Raw genomic sequence first — 23,287 nt, 5'->3', positions numbered from 1 at the left:
TATAATATTAATATATTATAATATTATATATTATAATCTAATTTTAGAAAAAATATGAGACCTCCTTTTCCATCATCCCTAAAAACATTCATCCGAAGTACATATAGAACTTTTAATGTCAAGCAACCAGACACTATAGGTACAATGTCAGAACTTCAATTTTTAGCTTGACTTAATTTAAAATGTTTGTATCTCAATCTTATTTTATGTTACTTGGCATGAGAAATTTTAAATTATTTTATATTAAATACTAATTTAAAATAGAATAAAAAGCAAAGTCATCCATTTATGATTTTCTCTATCTACTGTTACAAAGCAGACTTCTAAGAGTCATTTTAGTGTGAGCTCATAATTAGTTCCGATCAAGCTTTCTAAATATATTTTCCTCTCAGAGAGCTATTTTAAATTCATCATGACCTAAAAAGTATTTAGGTGTTATTCTTCACAAAAAGGCATTTTACCAAAGAATTAATTTTATTTATTCAAACTACTGAAGGAGGAAAAATGTTGACTCATATACTTTTCTACTTGAATTAATATAATTTCCCTCTAATTACTTTCCTACTCTATTTTGAGAACTAGAATAGTGATTGCATGTGACAACATTGCCTAACAAAGGTTTTGTAATATGATTTAAATATTTTATTTATTCATTTATTTGACAGAGAAAGAGGGAGGGAGGGAAGGAGGGGGTTAAAAAGAGAGAGAGAAAGAGAGAGAGAGGGAAAATGGGCATGCCAGGGCCTCCAGCCACAAATGAACTCCAGACGTGTGCGCCACCTTGTGCATCTGGCTAAAGTGGGTTCTGGGGAATCAAACCTGGGTCCTTTGGCTTTGCAGGCAAATGCCTTAACCGTTAAGCCATCCCTCCAGCCCCTAACAAAGGTTTTGAAAGACCAACTGAATATATAAGTACTATGTCCTTAGAACATATGTAACTACCTTTTCAAAGTTAAGGATTCTCACAGATTATCTCAAAGTCAGATTACGTACATAGCAAGATCAAATAAGTTATTACCTTGATGCCAATTATGTCCTATATATGCATCAGCCAGCAAAGGAAAAGTCATGTTTTTTCATTTTTGCTTTTCTTTTGTGTTTGTAGCATGTGTGGTATGGCGTGTTTGGGGAGAGTGGAGATTGTGTATGTGCACATATGTGTTTATATGTGAATGTGGAGGCCAGACGACCATGTTTGGTGTCCTTCCTTTATTCATGTACCTAGTTATTTGTGAAAGAGCATCTCTAAGAAGTGGGCAGTTGACCTGGGTTCTGAGGAATTGAGCTCATGCAGTTTTAGGCCCTCATGTATGCTACAAGTGCTTTTGCCCATGAGTCATCTCCCCAGCTTCCATTTTTGTATTTGTCCTCTTTAGGGGGGCAATGCCTATATGTCAAGATGGTCTCAAACTTGGTATGTAGCTGAGGATGGCCTTGAAATTCTGATTCTCCTGCTTCTACTTCTCAAGTTCTAGGATTGCAGGCATGACCCACCATGCCCAGTTTATTTGGTGCTTGGAGCAAATCCGAAGCTTCATGCATACCAGACAGGCACTCTCCCTAAGAGCGATGTCCCCGGCCACGCAAGCCTTCTTCACAAAGCTCATTTTCAGGCTGGCGAGGTGGCTGAGCGATTAAGGTGCTTCCTGGTTCTACTCCCCAGAACCCATGTAAGCCAGATGCACAAGGTCAAGCCTGAGGTGGAGCACAGGTCTGCAGTTTGAGATCAGTGGCCAGAGGCCCTGGCATGTCAATTCTCTCTCTCTCTCATAAAAAATATTACTTATGTCTGGTTCTCAATTCCAACAATTTAATGATGATCTAAATAAAATGCTAGGTTGTAAGTAAAACAAATTTTCTTACTTTCTATAGATTATATACATTAATACTTTAATTCCTAGGTAATTACACTTGGGCTCCTATTTTCAAACTTTAATTTAAGGAACAAAATTGAAAAGCTACTCTAGTGACTTCAGTGAGAGTTTCAAGTAGAACAAACATTACAAAAACTCAGCGACCGTTTATTACTCACCTTGGAAATACTGTCCATATCTCCTGAGCCTGAAGCGGAATATGAAAAGAAAGACTTTATTAGGTAAGGCTGCATTGATAGACTAAAAACTACTGTGAATCAGCAATATATGATGGAGAAGGAAAACTCTACTTCTACTTCCCAGTCCTAATCTAATGGAAGAACGAAGAAAACTGCTGCTATACAATTCTCAAGGTAAACTAGCAGAGAGATCATTTATATGTACTATTCAATTAAAAGATGAAAAAAGCATACGTATAGATCTGCATAGTTTTCCTAGAAATTATGTAAATATGATATAATGTGATAGTTTATAGCAATATTTGATATTTTTGAACCAAACTTCACTATAATAACCAAAATCAAAGTATTATCATTAAAAATTGATAGCAATTGATATCCATAGTAAAAACTAAAGTTATCCTCAAAATATTAACATTTTTCACTTTTGATTGTTGAGAGGAATGGACAATGGAGTTATACATTAAACCAAAAATGATAATTAGATCTTTGGTATAACATTGGTTTTATTTTAAACTATTTTGTTCTCAACAGTTGATCTTCTTGATATAAAAATATAAAATGTTCATAATATAGCATTTAACTAACATGACATATAAAGTTAATATAATTCATTTGCTAATAGAAGCATAACAAATCATTACATATTAAATACTTATATGCAATACTGTATATCTGTAAATATGTTTAATAATATTTTTCATTACAGAGTAATGAGCTTTCTGCCAATAATATGCAAAACTCTTCTGAAAATTCTATTCTAGCTAATAATAAAATGCTTTCTAACTATTGCCAAACATCATCTATTTTGGCTAATACTACAAATGAAAAGATCTGGAAGTGAACTGTTGAGTAATAAATTGAAAAAATATTCTAGAATTGTGGTACCCAACTGGCCTTTGTGATGATGGGAATGTTTCTCTGTGATGCCCATTATGGAAGCCATTAACCACCTGTGCCTATTGTGCACATAATACATGGCAGTACAGCTGAAGATTTGAATCTTAAATTTTATTTAACTTTTAATTAAATAGTTACACATGGATAGTGGCTACTGTAATTAGACAATTCATGTGAAAAGCCACAACAACAATGTAAACAAATCAAGATTCTGAAATTTAGGCAAAATAAATGTGAATCCTTAAAATGTTAACCTCAATGCACTGTAAATAATTTGCATATAATTTTTGAATCATTGAAGTTACAGAAGTTTTCAGAGAATCACAGGGATTCATTTTGTGACCTTGATTGCAGGCAATGAAATCCTATATAAACTCAATTGCTCATAAATAGTTTGTCCAACTTAAGGAAAAAAATTCAACTCCTCCCTTCAACTGTCAAATTTTAAATTAGTTTATAATCATACAAACTTATCTTTCTTTTTGTTCTATATTCTTTCTGCCTATAAATATTGTGTGCTATGTAACCTATTCAGTCTTATACCACCGATCTTCATTGCTCACCATTGTAAAACTTTACCTTACAGATATTTGACTTCATTCGGTAACAAGACATCATATTTGAACTGTTTTTGAGTCTTAAGTCTTATAATCAGCTTTGTAATGAACATAATGTAAACAATGTTGTCTCATGTGGGAATTATTCACATTATCCATAACATTATTAATTTTATTTTCATAAAGAGAGAGACATTAAGATATAAAATTGAATCAAAATTACATTACTGTTCTCTTACAAGACTGTGCTCACAGATTCTGGAGCTAAGCAAACAAGCGGGAGGACATGGCAGTCCTCCAGGTTAGATGTACAAGGCATGTGCTCAGTATAGCTGTGTCTTCTTTGATCATCAAAGAGCTCTTGGACTTTGACAGGTCACAGCAAGTGCCTGTAAGTAATGAGCTAAACCAGAGCTAGTGGTATACTTTTAATAACCAAAGCGCTGTTTACATTGTTGTTCTGAGATAAGCACTGAAGTATCTCAACATGAGCAGCTGGTATGGAAGAACTTTGCAGATCACAATATCTACTCTATGTAGAATTAATATTTTCATTCTGTATATCAAATTTAAAATCCTTACCTAAAGAGCCATTCATGTGATGTGACTCCATTCCTCCTAATCCACCCATGGGACCATCGGACCCAGGGCCCATTGGAAACTATTTTAGAAATGAAGAAAATGACTATGGTCATACTAAAACCAACTGTATTTCAATGTTACAATTTCAAACTTCAATATGACATGACAATGGCCTGGTTCACTTTTGATGACTTTTTTTTTTTTTGCTATTATTTTTTAGCTTGTGGATCCTCTAATTTTCTAGGCCTCTCTCCCTTCATCTTGTCTATGTGCTGTAGGCTCTAGGCCTCTCTCCTTTCATCTTGTCTATGTCCTATAGGCTCTAGGACTCTCTCCTTTCATATTCTCTATGTGCTGTATGCTCAAGCTAATGCTGGCCTCTGTCCAAATAATTTCTTTTTTAGTTGTCCCCAACTAAAATTCACTCAAACTCCTTTTTACATGAGATCAGTGTTCTATGCTATTTACAAACTTTCTAATACAATAATATACCAAAACTGTTGGGTCATTAGGATTATAAAGAATAATAATTCAACATTATTTTGCCAACATCAACATTTTTTGCAGGCAATATTTGTTCAGTTGGACATAAATAACTTCATCTTCCAAGTTAAATACATCAGCTCCTTAGGATAGCTGACTCTTGTTCATTCTTAGTTATGTATTATGTCAGCTTAATGACAATCACACATACCATAGAAGTTCCATTTAACAGTTTTTTTAAGCATTGGCATTCTTTCTTTTGAAGTAAAGATCTCATATGAGAAAGTTGGTATAAGCAGTTACACTAATGTGCCCAGCATGAAGACAAGTGATCTATAGTCATCTTATTCCAATGTACAATTCAAAGCTAAAGCATCTATTGCAAACGTGTATGTTAAAAGTTCTCATGGCCAAAGTATGTTCTCCTTGCTGCATGGTTTAGAATATGTATCCTTTTGTGTGTGGAGAAGGCGTGGTATGGTTACCAGAGTCATACAAAGCTTCTGGGATATCAGAATAGATTGAACTAAGGAAAGAAGGAGAGGGGAGGAAGGGAAGAAAGGAGGAAGGAGGGAGAAGGAAGAGAGAGGGGAAGAAGGGAGAGTGAAGGAAGGGAAAAAAGAGGAAGGAAGGACAGAAGGACAGAAGGAAGGCAGGCAGGTTTTGAAGGGCAAAACTGCCCTTGGCAGACAAGCCTGCGTGTTACTCTCTCAGTGGAAATATGGTGGCCTTTCAACACTAAGCATACAGATCATTTTGCTTATATATAACCCCTGGAGAAAGACAATTTAATTGCCCCAAATTGAGTGTCTAAAAGCACATGGATTGAATTTTAGAGAATAACTTGGATCTACATATGTTTAACTAATGTCAGAGACTGACTTTGAACTCATCGTTACCCGGTTTTTAACAAAATATAGTATAGATTTGGGTTGAGAAACTGGAGCTGGTAAACCCATATCCTATCAATTTATAGTTTGGACCTTTTATCTGGCCTCCACAGTATTAACATACATTCAATGTTTTAAAAGACACAAAGACTAAAGGCAAATTTTTTGTTCAGTTTAACACACAACTAACATTTTCTGACTGTTTTCAATTTCAACTACCCTATGTACATATTATGCATGTATTACATAAAGTTACATAGTTTAAAATAATGACTATTTTTATTTATATATCAAATTTACCAACTAGAATCTGTCACAAACATTTTTTGTTAAAATATGGATGCTGTCTCATACATGAATATTGTCCTATAAGCTTTTATGGAAAAACTGTGACAATATGCCTTATTCTTATACCTCAGTTAGATATTCAAACAGAGTATCTTGTGATTAAAAAAACACATATTTCATCATTATAAAAATTAAATCAATATAAGTATGTGACCTGTAATTTTCAAATCCTATTTGATGGAAAAGGAAGGACTAACATTTTATAATGATTAAGCTCAGTTTCATACTTATTTTTCTTATATCTAGTAAGTTCTTTGAAAATAATATATGAAGTTTAAACAGTATCCTGAAAGTGAGTATACTTACAATTTGTTTTGGTTTAGAAATTGAAAATTTTAAAATACATTTAAAAATGGTATTTACATTAGGTCTGTTAGGTCCAGGAGGTACTGCATTCATTAAAGTATACATGTTGTCACCAGAGTTGGTTGAATCTGAAACAAAATATTACTTAATTAATATCTTTCTTTATAGTTTACACCAAACTGTTACAAAATAATAATCAAAGCTATCTTGACATACATATTAGCAGCTATAAGATCTGAGTCAGCCAATACTACTAATGTTTAGAAGTAATTACCTGGAAGTCACTTTATGACCCTCAAATTATTATACTGATGTCTTAAATTAGAGATAGTATATAAGGTATGATAACTTCAATAATTCAGATCAATGGAACACTAAATGTCTAATTATTATAGTTATACAATAAAGGTTTTCTTTTAAAAAATATTTTTATTTACTTATTTGAGAAAGAAGCAGGGGGCATGGAGACGGAACGAGAACAGGCACGTCAGGTTCTCTAGTTGCTGCAGGTGAATTCCAGATGCATGGGCCACCTTGCACATCTACTTTACATGGGTCCTAGGGAATTGAACCTACTTCCTTTGGATTTGCAGGCAAGCACCTTAACTGCTAAGCCATCTCCTCATCCCATAAAGGTTTCTTAAAGTGCAAAGGTTTTGAATTCTGAAAACAATAGCAAGTGCACATATGTACATGTATCAGAGATTTCTAAAAATGTAGATTCAATATTTTTTCAGCTTCAATTACTTTCATAGCTTTCCTATATAAAAGTTAAACAAGTTTAAAGCCAACACTTATTTAAAGCTGGTATAATAACATGATTTAATTCTAAAAGAGATTAGACTAACACTGGGATGAAAAATTCCCTTGCTTGAAATCAATGCCTTAAATCTTCCACCAATTTTTCCTTTGAGGCAGGTCTTGCTTTGTGGCTCTAGCTAGCCTGGAAATTGCTACGCTGCTCAAGCTGGTCTTGAATTTGCAGCAATTCTGCTGTCTCACCCTCACAAATGCTAGATTACAGCCATGAGTCACCATGCTTGGCTTCCGGCAGTTTTTGATAGAAAATTTCACTTTTTATTCCTGATTCAGTATGATAAAAATAGGTGTATTGCATATCTTATATAAGTATATGTAAGTGTTTATAGTATTTAAATATTTATACCTCATGTCTATAAGCTAATTCTAATTGTCTCCACATACATGGTTTTATGAGGTTAAATCCTAGAGAGTTGTTTAACATTGAAGAAATATCAATTATTATATATTCTTTTCTATTTTTATACAATTCTACAGTTTTCTCAAATATAATATGGTTTTTTACTAATCCAAGACATAAAATAAAAATAATATGCTTTTTATAGCAGTGACTATAGGAGAGAAGCAGACAGTTACTCCTGTCCTGTGATTAGTTATTAGACATTAACAAGTTCATGATTTTAGTATACACCACTTATTGGTAGGTGTAGTATCATTTATTGACTGCTAACAATGATATATACTGTTTTACTTCCAAATGGATACCACTGTACTAATAGAAAAAATTCTTCCTTTCAAACTGACCCCAATTTTTTATACTCTGCAAGGTCTCAACCTAATTTTTGGCCTTAACTCTTTTCAACTCCTTATTTATGTTGCTCTCCTGATATTTAAGGTTACTCAATCTTTCCTGCCTATTCAAGTGTTTTCCCCCCAGTTCCCACCTATTGAAAAATTCTACTTGCTACCTAAGGCCCATTTTAAATGTTTCTTCTTTTATATTTTTTTTTCCTCTTGGTATTTCCAAGTGCATGAATGGTCCCAACTCATGAAGACTACCTTCCATCACAGTTAGTATGTAGTCTTCTCTTCTACAGCAAGGCTATGAGAAGTCCATTGTGAGTAGGGTAGGACTATGTCTCGCTTGTGAGTCTCAGACAACAAACATCTGCTAAGGTAGACGTAACTGTTGGAATAAAGTTAATTAGGTAAGTTATATTTCAGAAAGTCTATTTTTTAAATATATGAAACCTTCAAAAGTAGTTAAAGGAATAAATGTATATTTTAAATTTATGACATGAATTTATCACTCTTAAGATGAACTAAAAATATAATTTCATCTAAAAAAGAAAATACCAAGAGGAACAGGGAGCTATCTTCTAGGACATATGAGCTTTCATCTTCTTTAAGGGAGCTTTACAGTAGAGCAGTTCTTGGATGTAATATTTTTGGGGTGGTATTGGCTTACTATTGTTAGAGAAGTGACTGTGATAAGGATGCATGTATAAAAATTCTGAAAAAGCTAGTAGGATATACTGGTGAAAAGGTGATAAAATTATCCCCTGCAATGTTTAGTGTTGCTCTAAAGATTTGATTTAGTTTGGCAGTAACATACTTATTAACCACATACTATCTTCATAAATTAAATATCAACTTTATAATTTAAGAATGAAAATGAAGGAAAGATGATCCATTCATATCATTCTATATCCTCAATAAATTCTATTTCATTTCCAATGTTGAGGTGCTGAAGACAGATAATAAAAATATTTCTAGATATAATGTAGAGAATTAGTGAATTTAAAGTGACATTAATATTATCAAATTTGTTTTTAAGTGAAAAGCAGAAAACAAAAATATTATTTATTGGTATTTTAATGGTAATAAAACTTAAACTTCTATATATCTTTGCGTTTAATCTAACTATTTAAGAACATTTGAATTTAACAGTGATACATACTAGAAATTAATCCTAATTATAAAAATTTCTCATCTATGTTATCATCAGAGAAGCAAGCATTGATAGCTTTACTTTATTTTTCTCCTTAACATATCTGTGAAACATATATAAATCAAATTGATCATATTTTACTGAATCATAAGAACTTATTTCTGTCAGGTCATTAAAAACTGTTATAACTTTTATGAAATTTTAACTATATCCCATCACATGCCAAAAGGTAATAATTTCACTAACCTTTGTTTAGGAATGAAGGTTGGGCCATTTGCTTCACTACTGAGTATAACAAATTAGCAACTTGTATATAAATCTTGGATTTATCTCCAATCATTTCCAGTATTAAGATCATAGAGTCAAATGTTATGAACCTTCTCATGGTCCTTGACAGATATTACCAGAGCATTTCCTAGGAGATCATGACAATTTAAATTCCAGTCCTAGTCTCTAAACACACTTAATGGTCTGTCTGCACTAACATCTCAAGAAAAAGGATAGACCAATTTAAGTAATTGTATTAAATGATAATGGATGCATTCAGGTACATCTTAGTTTAGAAGATTACAACATCTTTTACCACTATTTAGTTCATTGATTAGCTAACCAATGAATCCCTGTAGATAAGTAGGGTTGACAATGCTGCAAGCACATCTATATTGTCTTAGTGTGATGACAGACATTTGTGGAGGGGAAGGGTCTGGCTTGCCAAATGGTTCTGTGTGTTTAATTTTTTTTACCCATGAAGATTTTTTTCCAGGTTGTGAGATATGAATCTTTTTAAGTTTTGTAGAATCTTTAGTAGGTTAAATTTTTGGGCAATACTGACAGATCAACACATTTTCATGCTGACTCGGTCTGTTATCTTATCAACATTAGAGGAAGTTTCTAAATGCTCAGGTAACTGGACAATAGTTATTTATGAATGCAATTTCTTCCTAACTGCTACCCATCTACTCTCTTTCGCCATCTTGAGATAATAATACTGCTGATTTTATTTCAAAAATGTTTTCTATACTTTGTGATTTTAATGCTAATAGTCAGATGCCCATGCGGCTGGTTTGAGTACAGTACCTGCTGGACTAGGCATGATGGGTGTTCCTGGTGGTCCTCCACCTCCTGGAGGACCCTAAATAATTATACAACATTTCAGTAAAAATACAGCATTTCATCAACCAATGTAATATAAGAAAAACACAATAAAGGTTATACTTATATCTATAGTAATTCAATTTGAAAAGAACCAATGTATTTTCTTTGAATGCACAATTATTCCAATATTATGCAAAACATAATTTAGGTTAACTACATTAGCATTGTTTTGACAAGTTTCTTAAAACAATAAGCCTGTAATTATGATTTATTATTCATAATTTAATCACATCAGATATAATGAGGTTGAGGAGAAACCACTTAATAGGGCCTTTACAAATCTATAAAAGAGAAATAATTCATGTAATTTTCTTACATATTGTGTCACTAGCTTTATGGGAAACACAGATATGCTGCTTCAGTGATTCATATTAAAACCCACTGGTGCTGCTTCCTGCCTCTGGCTCCCTCGGGCAGTGCTCCTGGAGCACGGGGCGCAGAGCTAGCACATCAGGCAGTGGTGGAAGGGATGCTGATGAGTGCTGTGGCGCTCAGGCTGCAGCCAGCACTCAAAATCAGTACTCGCCACGTACCTGGACCGTTAACTCCCACAGCCCAGACTGGTAGTTTAGGCAATGAGTTCTAGGATTTTCTACATGCTTTATGTACAAAGATTGAAGTAATACTTTTAAATATTTATTTCATTCTGAGTGTGTGGATATAGTCTTCTCATTACTTCAAGTAATATAGGCAATTGACACTTAGGAGTCAAATTTCCTTTCACATAAAAATCTATATAACAGTTCATAAAATTCTGTATTGGGCTTATTAAATGAATTTAAGAAAAATGGTTTTACTTGAATTTTCTTACTTTAACTTTATGCTTCTTAACAATGTAAAGAAAAGTAGACTCCTTTAGATTACACAGCTTACAGAAGCACAGCACACTGAATTAATCCTAGGTCAGAATCGGTATGCTTTTTTTTTTTTTACCATTTTAATAAAAATAGTTTTTCCACGGGGGAAAAATGCTTGTTAGTTTTCTTTCTATCTTTTAAAAAATGTCTCTATGTGGCACTTGAGTTGACCAGAACCTCTGAAAAATTCTTTTAGAAAGGGTTTCAGTTTTTCCTCATTTTGCTCCTCTGTTAAATATTTCCTCCTTAATTTTTAAAAAAATATAACATTTGTGGCAGTCTTGAGATATAGCAATAATCATAATGTGGTAATGGCTAAAAGGTCATTTGTGAGTTTGGGAGTTGGTATAAAACCTGCTAATCTGCCTATGGTCTACATGATTTCTTTGGAAAATTTCAGCATGTATCAAATAGTAATAACAAAGATGAGTTTTCTCAGTTTATAAGAATAATGAAAAACTAAAAGATCCTTCTAAATTGCTAGTCTTCATTCTGCTGTCTGATCTACTGAATGATTCTTTTAGTTAATGTCTGTTAAAGTTCTGTTAGGCTTCTTGTTCATCAAGTGGGGTCAGAGAGGGGTGAGTGTACACTCTTCTCCAAGAGAACTGCAAATTCAAGCATATCTTTCTGTAGCTGGAGATGCCTCTTCTCTTTATTGGATGAAGAGTATTATACTGGCTTCCAGAACATATGCTGAAGTAAAACACTACTCAGGGCATTGCTAGCCAGACTGATAAGCATTCCACTAATGTACGCCAACATATGTACTGAGCTTGGCAGATGAGACAACTCAAGATGTTCACTCCTTGGCCAATACACAGGGGCTCTTCTTAACATCTGGACAACTATTTCACTGCTCAAATAAAACGTAACATCAATTCTTATGAGCAAACAAACCCACATGTACTTACTACATAATTCCCAGGAGAGGCTGAGGAGTATGGTATCTGGAACATGAACAGGATAAAAAGACATATTTTGATTCATGTGGCAACATAGGAGCAGACTAAACGAATCTACTTGCTCTCTGTTACCAAATTTAGAATGCATCACAAACAACAGTAAAATACAAAGGAATTTATATCTGTTTAAGTACTATAAAATCAAGTAACTACTATATTAGCTTGAATTTACAAGAAAAAAATAAAGATTTTTTGTCAAGAAAAATTCGTAATTACAATTTCAAGTTATATTGGCTTTAGGTCAGTTGTATATATACACTGCTTGTGCTGCTGTTATTCTTTAATAGAAAAACATGTATGTATGCACTTAAAACCAAGAGAGCAGAAAACTTTCAAATAATTCCATAGTGTTAAAATTTCTAGTTTATGTGCACTTTCTTAAAAAGTGTATTTTATTTTCTTGTAGTATGTGTCAACTTTTAATGTATAGATATTATCTTTCTCAATATGGTTAGTAGAAAATTATAATAAATCCAAAATAATTTGTTAATATGAATCTTCAGTGACTTATAATTTGTGGAGATCAGACTGTGTAACAAATTTCCTCTTTTTCTTCAAATAAAGATCTTAGGGCTGGAGAGATGGCTCTGCAGTTAAGGCACTTGCAAGCAAAGCCAAAGGACCCAAGTTTAATTCGCTAGTGCCCACCTAAAGCCAGATACACAAAGTGCCACATACATCTGGAGTTTGTTTGTTGTGCCTAGAGGCTCTGGCGCACCCTCTCTCTCTCTCTCCTCTCAAATGGGTCTTAAAGAAACTCCACCCTAATATCTGGGAGCATTCTGGTTCAGTCTGTGCAAAAAATTTTAAGCACAGGAACGATAGACAGTGGAGTTTAGGAAATGAAAATCTCTGATTTTTAGCATTTGCCAGGTTCTGTGATATAAATATTCCTATTTGTCAAATTTCAAGGTTTCAATGTTTCAACATTTAGCTCACAAGATTCCTGAATTTTGGACTTTTTCTTAACTCTTGTGAGCTGGCCCTCATTATGATTCTATTATAGTGAATGAATACTTTGTCATTCTGTCACTCATTAAAATCATCAAATTCTTGCTATGTCTTCATGATCATTTCAACATTCCATTGTTTACATACTTAAAATTTCATCTATTGATCTCAGATAGAAAAAAAATAGCAAACAACTTTCTTCTGCTTTCCAAAGCTAGCACTGCTCATGGGCCCAAGCCCCTCCTGTTTCCTTCAGACATGATTAATTATAATTTTGGACACATACATCATGGATCCATGTTGGCCTTGAACTGAACTCACTCCATAGCTAAGGATGGCCTTGAACTTCTGGTCCTCTTGCTTCTATCTCCCAAGAGCTAGGACTAGAGGCATATGCCTGGTTTATATGGTTCTGGGGACCAAATCCAGGGTTTTTTGCATGCTAGGGCAACACTCTACCAACTGATCCCATCAACCCATTTCAGCTGTTGGGATTCCTGGGTTCCAAGAAATGACATCACCCTCAACTTTTTCCTTTTCATTAATTCTTCAGCCCTTCTTCTAGGTCTGTCCTAAGCTTAAAACACAGAGCCCATCAGGATGACTTAAAAGATCAAAATGAAGATGTAGAAGACAATCAAAATCATGGAGCCAATGGACCAGAACCGTAGAAGCACAGGAAGCTGGTGAGAAAATTAAGAACCTTATACATGTATGACTACTCCAGGCAGAAAATTTAAGCGCTAGAAAAAGAATCCAAATATTCAAAAATATTCTAAGCCGTAATACCCATGGTTGTGGTATTCTGGGAGGGACACAGAGAAGTAACTAAAAGTTGTTTTTTGTTTTTCCAATGATCAGTAACTTTTCAACTAAGTATCTTTCTATAAAAGTAAAGTCTAAAAGTAAAGTACTGCCCAGCTAGAATTAGGAAGGACAATATCAAGACATTATCTGACCCAGCAGAAAGTAATACATTTTTTTAGTGGTCCTTTAAAAATGCATCTGTTTCTATAGAGCACAGCCTGCTTGGAGTAAATTACTTGTATGTTTGTATTTCCTTTAGGCTTAATCATTTTTTTTTTCCTTAAAGAATTTCCCCCTTTTTCTTTCCTGTCCAGCTAGTAAACTGATTTGGGATATTTTTTCCTGTCTAATTTCTAGTACCAATTCCTTTAAGTTTCTTTTGGTAACTGTATCTCCTAGAGCTTCACTTCACACAGAGCTAGAATAGAGATGGAGCTCAGAAATAGTCATGTGACTTAGGGGCACTATCCATTCTTGTATCATGAAGCAGCATGTGGCCCAAGGTGAGAAAATGTAGAGTTATTTTTCAGTTCCTTAATTGATAAGTAGTCATCTTTTTTTTTTTTTTTGAGGCAATCACAACAGACTGGCCTTTTTATGTGTAACCTTGTGCGCTGTGTCACCTTGTGCATCTGGCTTATGTGGGATCTGGAGAGTTGAATGTGGATCCTTAGCCTTCACAGGCACATGCCCTAACAATTAAACCATCTCTACAGCCCAGCAGTCATCTTGTCAAAGGCTCAACTTGGAGTTGTGAAGCTATGAATATCAAGCTATGCATGGCATTAATACCATAAGGAAAGAAGGGTAAAAAATAAATAAGACTGTACTTTGATGACAGTATCAGCACTCTTGGAACCATATGTCCCCAAAGTCAAACTTAAATACAGATTTTTTTTTTTATAAGAGGTATAATTAGGGTCTACGGATGAGGCTGGGAAAGAGGAGAAAGGTAGAGAGGGTTGAAGAAAGGTGGATATATATGATCGATATATAATGTATGCACAGGGACTGTCATTAATCTGCATAATTAATATTTGTTAATAACTGATGAAAAGTAAATAAACACGAACTTTTCAAATACATGGTCTAGGCATATTCTTTTTCAGCATAAAACTGGAAGTTTTCAGAAGTTTGCAATGAATATCTATTTTCAATAAACACAATTGATGATGGATGATTAGAACTCATATAGCCCAACCAATGCACAGATTATGGAAATCTGTTAAGTGACATATAATAAAAATTACAATTGAACCTTGAAGTGAAAAAACTTACATGCTTTCAAAAATTAGGCATATTTTAATATATATTTTACACATACAATGTTTAGAGCAACCACTTAAAAAACCTTAATCAAACAGCCTATGGTGGTATCAAAAGAGACTTTTATGATGTTGTTAAATGTTATATAGAGCAAAAAATACATGTTTTAAATACTCACTGAATTGGCATTTGTTGGGTTTGGCCAAGGTCTACCACCACCTGGACCCCTAGAAAAGGATATGATAAATTAAATTTCAGTTTGTGTTTCAACTGTTTCACAATTAGCAAAAGCTAATCATAAAAATCTAAATGTTCCATTTAAAAGATCATGTCACCTATGTCATTCACCTTTCAGTGCCATTGATAATTTAGTTACTATTAAGAGTAGAAGTTAGTTTCTTCTTTACCTATAGTTCAAAGTATAGCCAGAATAAACTTAAAAAAAATAGAAGATAATCTATATCAGTGTGTGTCCATACATTCATTTTAGGATAGAAGAGTGTGTTTTGTATTCTGTATTTTGCAAGGGTATAAAATTAGAGCCCAGTTAATGAGATCAAGACCTCATCCTCAGGTAGTACAAACTGTTTCATAATAACATGAAAAGATGACCACTGTCAACTTTTCTTCTGTAATTAGAAGCACTCCAAGTTCCCTTTCCTTCTACTCACTATAGCAGTGAGATTTTTAAATTTAAAATTACATACCTTTACTTTAGCGATATTTACCCTAAAGTAATAAGCATTAAATAGTCTGTCTCAAAAAGCTATTAATTATATTACCAATATTTGCTTAGAATACTTACAACTGTTTTTTTAATTTGGGATTCTCTAGGAGTATACACAACTGGAAAAGGGCATAACTTCAGTCCTTGGTCTCTGTTAGGAATGCTCAAATGTACCTTAACCAAAGTTTGCATGCACATAGGGAGAAACTAACGAGCACCTGTGTTAGCTCTTGAAGTTGCTGCCTCTATGTGATGAAGACTATTATAAAGAAGGGCAAACAATGAAGATGATTTTCACAATAGGATTCAGTGTCCCAAGGGAAAGAGAACAAGGTAAAACAGGATGTGTGTTCATGAAGTAAAATATTTGGGTATTAAAGCCTACCCACATATTTATTTGATGTTAAATAAATTCACTGAAGCAAGTGGATAGTGTTTACTTTTTTATTATTTTTAGACAGACAGATAGATAGATAGATAGATAGATAGATAGATAGATAGATAGATAGATAGATAGAGAGAGAGAAAGAGAGAACTGGCTTGCCAGGCCACTGCAATCGCACTCCAGATGCTTGTGCCACTTAGCGGGTATGTGTGACCTTGTGCTTGCCTCACCTTTGTGCATCTGGCTAACATAGGATCTGGAGAGTCAAACATGGGTGCTTAGGCTTCACAGGCAAGTACTTTAACCACTAAGCAATCTCTTCAGTCCCAAATAATGTTTATTTTAAGGCACCACATATCTATATCCAAATCACAGAAAAATTTTTATACTGTGATCATATATAGTTAATGATTTCATAGCTTTACACTGTATCAATAAGGTATATTGAATATAAAATGCCTTACTTTAAATTTTGTCTAAATGTTAAATTGATATGCTAAATTAAATGTCAGAAATCATGTTTTAATTAAACAAATTATATACATTTATGAAAACTGTCAATAGAAAAATAAAAAAATCTATGTATTTTGCTTAATCTAGTGCCTAAATACTAGTTCCTATTGGACTTCATTTTAATATTATAAAAATTATGTATTAATTAATATAAACACTAAAGTTTCACAGATGGTACTAAATAAAGAAGTTATACAAAAAGCAGTTTTAAAAAACATTTTATTTTTATTTATTTATTTATTTTAAAGAGAAAGAAAGAGAGTGAGGGAGAGAGAGAGAGAGAGAGAGAGAGAGAGAGAGAGAGAGAATGGGCATGCCAGAGTCTCCAACCACTGCAAAAGAACTCCAGATGCATGTGTCCCCTTGTGCATCTGGCTAATGTGGGTCCTAGGGAATTGAACCTGGGTCCTTTGGCTTTGTAGGCAAAAGCCTTAACCACTAAGCCATCCCTCCAGCCCAATAAACAGTTTTAATAGGAAAAACAAGCTTGGTAATTCTCACTCCTTTCAAAAGCCATCATCAGGATTAATAAGACTACTTATTGATACCAATGCTGTGTGGCTGACTGATGAGTGTGCAGTGAGTGGCTGCAGCGCTGTGTGACGGAGGCAGGTCGAGCTTGTTATGACTATGTGATCTCCTATCTAAGTCACAGACATTATTTTGAATGAAAATTTCATAGAAGTACAGTTTGAATTAGAACTAGACTAGTCTCATTTAAATACAAGGAAAATATAAAATTTAAGAGAAGTCTGAACTTTTGGCAGAGATGCATAGTTTGATGAAATCAAGAAACTATGGTCATGAAGGAGAAAATGCTTTTTTCTGTAATTCACACTTATTTAAACGATGATACTGTGGTGATTTGATTCAGATGTCCCCATAAACTTAGGTGTTGTGAATGTTGGTTCCCAGCTGATGGAGATTAGGGAATTAACGTCTGTTGGAGGGAGTGTATTGCTGGGAATGGGCTTATGGGTGTTATAGCCAGCTTCCCCTTGCCAGTGTTTACACACTCTCCTGTTCTTGTTGTCCACCTGATGTTGGCCAGGGGTGATGTTCACCCTCTGCTCATGCTAACATTTTCTCTGCTATAGTGGGGCTTCCCCTCGAGCCTATAAGCCAAAATAAACCTCTTTGTCCCACAACCTGCTCTTGGTTGGGTGATTTCTCCCAGCAATGCGAACCTGACTGCAACAGTAAAGTGGTACTGAGGAGTTGGTTTGCTGCTAGACACCTGACTGTGTGGCTTTGGCCTTTTGGAGCTGATTTTCAAGAGGAATGTGGAAGGATTTGAAACCTTGGCCTAAGAGATGCCTTGCAGTGCTGTAAGTACAGCTTGATGGACTATTCTGGTCAGACTTGAAAGAATTGAATGCAGTAAGAACTATGGACTGCAAAGTTTAGCTTGTGAGGGTTTGAAAGAGCTTTGCTTGTACTAGGCTAGCAGTCTGTGTGAGAAGCTTGTTATGCCCGTGTCCTGAGTAGTTGTGCAGGGTTGCTTTACGTGGAAATGAACTGGTGTGAGCAGAGGGATATGGCACAGAAAAAATGAAATCTTTGGGCCTAAACTGCTGCCCATTCACCTGTAAATTGTTTGAGAGATTAAAACCTTTGAGATTGGGCCAGCTGACTTGCAATGGGACAACAGGAAGAATGTAGACTCTTTTGAAGGGGACTGAGTGCTCAAGGAGTGTCCTGCTTTTCAAAGTCGCTTTATTCCCCCCTGTATTAACAAACTGGCACCCTACATGATATTGTGGAGTATGAGAAATGCAGGAGAGGGTATTGAGTTTGCAACACAGTCTTGTGTTTTGGAAATGGCCATGGGCAGTGTGAAGCAGGATTGCCTGCAAGGAGACCCCATGGAGCTATGAGGATGAACCTTGGCTTGGCTTTCAGTGAAGACCCAGTGGAGATGCTGGGACCACGAGACAGCTGCTAAGGAAAGTTGCTGGCCTTGATGAAGTTTTCCAGGACTGTGAGTAGCCTGGCTGGAGGGACAGAACTGGAAATCCAGAGAATTATCGGACTTGGAGACTTGTCACTGGCTAGAGTTGTTGGACTTGGAGCTACAGAGTTTGATGTTTGCCCTGCTTAAATCATGTATTTCTTGGGTATTTCTTTGCTATGCCCTATGTCATCATTTGCAGTTAGAATGTTTATTCTATGCCATTATGGGTTTTTGGGGGATATTTTGGCATTATGGCTCAGTTAAAAGATCTTGGACTATGGCATGTATGAACATCATTGGAATTGATAAAAACTATGGGGACTTTTAATGTTGGATGAATAGATTGCATTTTACATCATGTATCATTATGTTTGTGGGGTGCAGGGGCAGAATGTGGTGGTTTGATTCAGGTGTCCCCCATGAACTTAGGTGTTGTGAATGCTAGGTTCCCAGATGATGGAGATGAGGGAATTAACGCCTCCTGGATGGAGTGTATTGCTGGGATGGGCTTATGGGTGTTGTAGCCAGTTTCTCCTTGCCACTGTTTGGCACACTCTCCTGCTCCTGTTTTCCACCTGATGTGGGCCAGGGGGTGATGTTTACCCTCTGCTCATGCTATCATTTTCCCTGCCATAGTGGGTATTCCCCCTCAAACCTATAAGCCAAAATAAACCTCTGTGTCCCATAAGCTGCTCTTGGTTGGTGATTTCTACCAGCAATGCGAACCTGACTGCAACAGACACCAAATCTTACTACAAAATGTACTGCAGAACAAGAAAGATCCTCTAATCTTTTCAATATCTTCTGTTTATGAAAAAGAAGTATGGAGTCCTAAATTCTGTGGAAATTTGTAAAATTGTAGTTAATTTAGAAATGCATTGCTATTCAAATTTTCTGTCAGAAATAATTGGAAAACATTCACATTTTGGCTAGTTTGTAAATTCTACTTTTAGTGAGTAAACATTTGGCTTTTACTAGTACAGATGTAATATTATTGTTAAGATATTAGAAATAAACATTTAATTTTAGCTGACAGTGTAGCTTTCCTGAGTATAGAGCATGGAAATGTGAAGATTATATCTTAGTAACAATTAGAGATGGAAGTGGCCAATATTTAACAAGAAAGCTAAAAAAAAATTGTTTTAAATGGTTTATTCTGAGTAAAGGGATACAATGGCCAGATAGAATGTAGTATTTAATTTCTTCAGTGGATAGATTTGGATATGTTTATTGTTATTATATCCTCATGGGAAATATGAAAGGATGACAAGCAAAAGAAAAATCATCCAGGTCTCTCCCAACTACTGCTAGCTCACAAATATTTTAGTTAAATAAAGACAGAACTTAAGGTAACATTCTAGTGTCTTTTCTTTTAAAATTTAAGTATACTAATAGGAAAAAATGTATCACTAAAACCACAAATATTTGTTAGAAGTACATAAGTTATGAAGTAAATTATAATTAAACTTATTCCACTAAGTACAATGGAATTATATTTATTTTTACTAGTCTAGTTAAAATTCAAACTATATTCATATATAAATTTTCATTCAAAATAATGTTCATGTCTTAGATAAGAGACTACTTTCTTAATAATACTTATGATGGCTTTCAAAAGGAGTGAAAATTACTGAGTTAATTTTTCTATTAATTATGTTTTATGTTTAAGCCCTTTTTAGACTTTCTGGGGCTGATGTCAGTGTGATTATCCTCTCTTGCTGAAACTTTTATACTTGAAAGTTTCCCTGCCAGGAAAACTTTAACATGCCTAAATATGTCTTTATGTTTTAATTGTCTTTGAAAGAATCCAAATTTATAGAAAATGCAGAATGGCAAAAGACTTAAATGGAAATAGGAAATAGTAACAAGTAATTGAAACTGGAGTCTGCAAGGCTTAAAGATTCTTTAAGAACTAGAAATTACATTAGTAGTAAAATGTCATAACAGAAAAATATTTAAAATTTCAGGTATTTAATTCTTTATTGTACTCATATGTAAATGCTTAGGCGTGTATATGAGAAAAGACCTGGATAATTTTAAGCAACTATTTAAGTCACTCAAGTCATATGAAAACATTTTTCCTCTGTACCAGTAAAACCAAGTTTATCTTGAGTTGGTCATATGAGTAATTATAATGTTTATTTATACACAAAGTGATATTAGATACATTATTATTATTAATTTTAATTTTTAGTTTTTGGTTTTTCAAGGTAGGGTCTCGCACTAGCTCAGGCTGACCTGAAATTCACTATGTTGTCTCAGGGTGGCCTCGAACTCACAGCAGTCCTCCTATCTCTGCCTCCTGAGTGCTGGGATTAAAGGCATGCACCACCACACCTGGCCCATGATATTAGATACATTCTTATTATTTACTGATAGCTTGGGATATCACCCAGGTTTATTACATTTTAAAGTGAGGCTCTCAGGGAAATTTTATATATTCCTCCATCCTACTGGCAAGAGCTTTCACTTCTGACAAAGTACCATTCACTCCTTTTGAAGAAATCATTAATAAAAGGTGCAGCCTTTGAGGGATTCAAGAAGTCAGACTTCATGTCTATCCATTTTTATTTTAAAAGTAAAAAGATGTGATAGAAAAATTTGACCTACTTTTCTCCCTGTTCTGTTAGTTTTGAGTCTGGCTGGTACCTACTTATTAACCTATTTTCAGTTTTAGCAAAAATTGCATCCAACGAAAATGGTCTTAGAAACTGTTAAAAACCCTTCCCACATCAAAGAACATATTTCAAAGCATACCTTCAATGCCATTAAATGACGGCAGAGTTGTTTCATTTAATATGTAATAACTAAAACATAGACCAGTGGAAAGAAAATTTGAGGAAACATCCTACAAGCCTACATGGAACACTATTTCTGAGAAGCTTTATTAATTTTTTTAGTCATCATCATGCAACTTCTTCTCTGGTGAGCTAATAAAAGTGTTAACAATATCCAGCGTACATGGGTCTTATAGGATAAGTTGGATAGGACAAAATAAGAATTCTTTGCCAAACTGCCTTACATTGACTGACAGGAGCAAATGACTCTTTTAGGACTGGAAAGGTCACGCCAATATAACTTTAGTCTTCTATACCATGTGAAGCCTGTTAGCTATAGAAGATACTAGCAGGGAGAACTGTTATTATAAACTGAGTTTATAAAGTAAAAGAAGTAACAAATATTTATGCATTAACAACTCTATTCTCAGGAATAATTATGAATCTATTAACATAAAGTAAAAAAGTCTTTCAAGTAATTTATCGATTTCTGTAGAATTAACACATGGTCTTGGCCAACGTCTTTTCATTAATTTTGTATAGATGCTACATAAACACTCATCATTAAAAAGAAACAAGCAAATCTTATGATTTATATCACCTAAAAATGAAAAAATTAAAAGTTGCAAGGGAAGACGAAAACCCTGGGATTATTCTGTGAAGGTGGAGCAAATGCTGTGGCTCGTACCTGGTTCATTTTCACGCTACCCTCAGATTGAGCTACTCAGATTCTCTTTCACATACTGGCGGAACTTTAGAAGACAAACGAGTAGAACACGTTACCAGACAGAATGACAGAGCATGTGCTTACATGTTCATTCCCGGCATCCCAGGGCCACCTAAAGCATTCAGGGGGGGTCTCATTGCACCTCCATAGTTCTGTAATGATAACCAAGGGTCAGACTACCACAAAACAAAAAAACAAAACCAAAGAGGAGGGGGGAAAGAAAGGAGATCAGGTTAATGATTTCCCTACATAACTCCTGACTGGACAAGGCCTGTGTAATTCATTCTCTGAAGGGTCCACTCTTGTAATGCTTGTATTTTTTGCTTCTATTTTAACAATTACTTCAGTTTGTGTCATTTAAAAGCTACGTGAACATTAAAAGATTTCTGTAGCATGTTAAATGATTAAGGTATGTTTGAAAGTATAATATCATATCTATTAATTTTGTAATAGCTATACATTTATCATTTTTAAATACATTTTATAAATCCAAAATTCTGTTTTTAGAGAAATTAGTTATTTAACAGATTTCAAATTATCAGGCTCAGAACAATTAAATGAGGTCTGAAAAGAAATATAACAGGTAAACCCAGCCTAAGAAAGCTGAGTATAAGCTTTGCTCACAAAAGAAGATATAAAACATGAAAATGCACTAATATCCATAAATATACAAAAAATCCTGAAAGTATGCATAAATGAGATATATAACCATATTTACTATATGCATTCAAAGGAGATGAAAAGCATTTTAATGCTCTAATAGATTTATAATATTAGCTCAGTTTGGTTGACACTAAGGACAAAAATGTTAATTTTATCATTATCATATTAATATATTTGAGACTATAACTTTTACATGTGGTTTTCTGATACTAGCTTTTCTCTTGAAAGTTTTTTTGCCAATTCTTTATATGTTGTTTTGCTTTACAATTTAGCTATAATATTGCTTTCAATAAATGCAGATTTCTGAGTGATCTTAAATATACCAGTTGTCGAACCACTGCTTAAACACAGCACTTTCAAATCCTTCTGTTTTAACGTATCTCATGGAGTTGCTAGATAGACTGGATGTCAACCTTGACAGGGGCCATTCCCATCTGGCTGCTGCCATAGGCTTCAAAGTAAATCTTTCCTGCCCCTGGCCGAGTTATTTGTACTTCATCTTCTTTGGTCAGTTCTGTGACATTACGTGCCACCCAACAATCCAGGCTTGCTCTAAGTTCCTTGATGTATTTTTCCTCTTCTTTAAATTCCCACATTGGTCAGGTAGCAGTCTATTGATTGTACCTATGAAACATCTTGGGAAATAGTGCTCTCCCTTCTCTTTCATGTGCTGGTTACTCTAGCTTACTCCTGCCCTTTCTAGATCTATTC

General features: G+C 34.4%; 1 protein-coding gene across 4 annotated transcripts in view; it reads right to left on the bottom strand.

Moving 5' to 3' along the window:
* Positions 1 to 23,287, bottom strand: part of Ssbp2 (single stranded DNA binding protein 2) — a 253,386-nt gene that overhangs the window by 15,544 nt on the left and 214,555 nt on the right. For 2 of the 4 annotated variants that reach the window (XM_045133623.1, XM_045133625.1), the window contains 7 exons: positions 21,998 to 22,089; positions 15,009 to 15,057; positions 11,756 to 11,791; positions 9,907 to 9,961; positions 6,177 to 6,247; positions 4,093 to 4,171; positions 2,033 to 2,061 (listed from right to left, as the gene is read on the bottom strand). In XM_045133623.1, the coding sequence (XP_044989558.1) occupies positions 2,033 to 2,061; positions 4,093 to 4,171; positions 6,177 to 6,247; positions 9,907 to 9,961; positions 11,756 to 11,791; positions 15,009 to 15,057; positions 21,998 to 22,089 (411 nt within the window). The remainder of the gene's footprint in view (positions 1 to 2,032; positions 2,062 to 4,092; positions 4,172 to 6,176; positions 6,248 to 9,906; positions 9,962 to 11,755; positions 11,792 to 15,008; positions 15,058 to 21,997; positions 22,090 to 23,287) is intronic. The other 2 variants (XM_045133624.1, XM_045133626.1) reach the window with 1 other exon arrangement.

This window comes from Jaculus jaculus, chromosome 14 (genome assembly GCF_020740685.1).
Source record: "Jaculus jaculus isolate mJacJac1 chromosome 14, mJacJac1.mat.Y.cur, whole genome shotgun sequence".
Taxonomy (NCBI): Eukaryota; Metazoa; Chordata; class Mammalia; order Rodentia; family Dipodidae; genus Jaculus; species Jaculus jaculus.
Note: the sequence above shows the minus strand (reverse complement) of the source record. Positions and strands in the feature narration are given on the sequence as shown.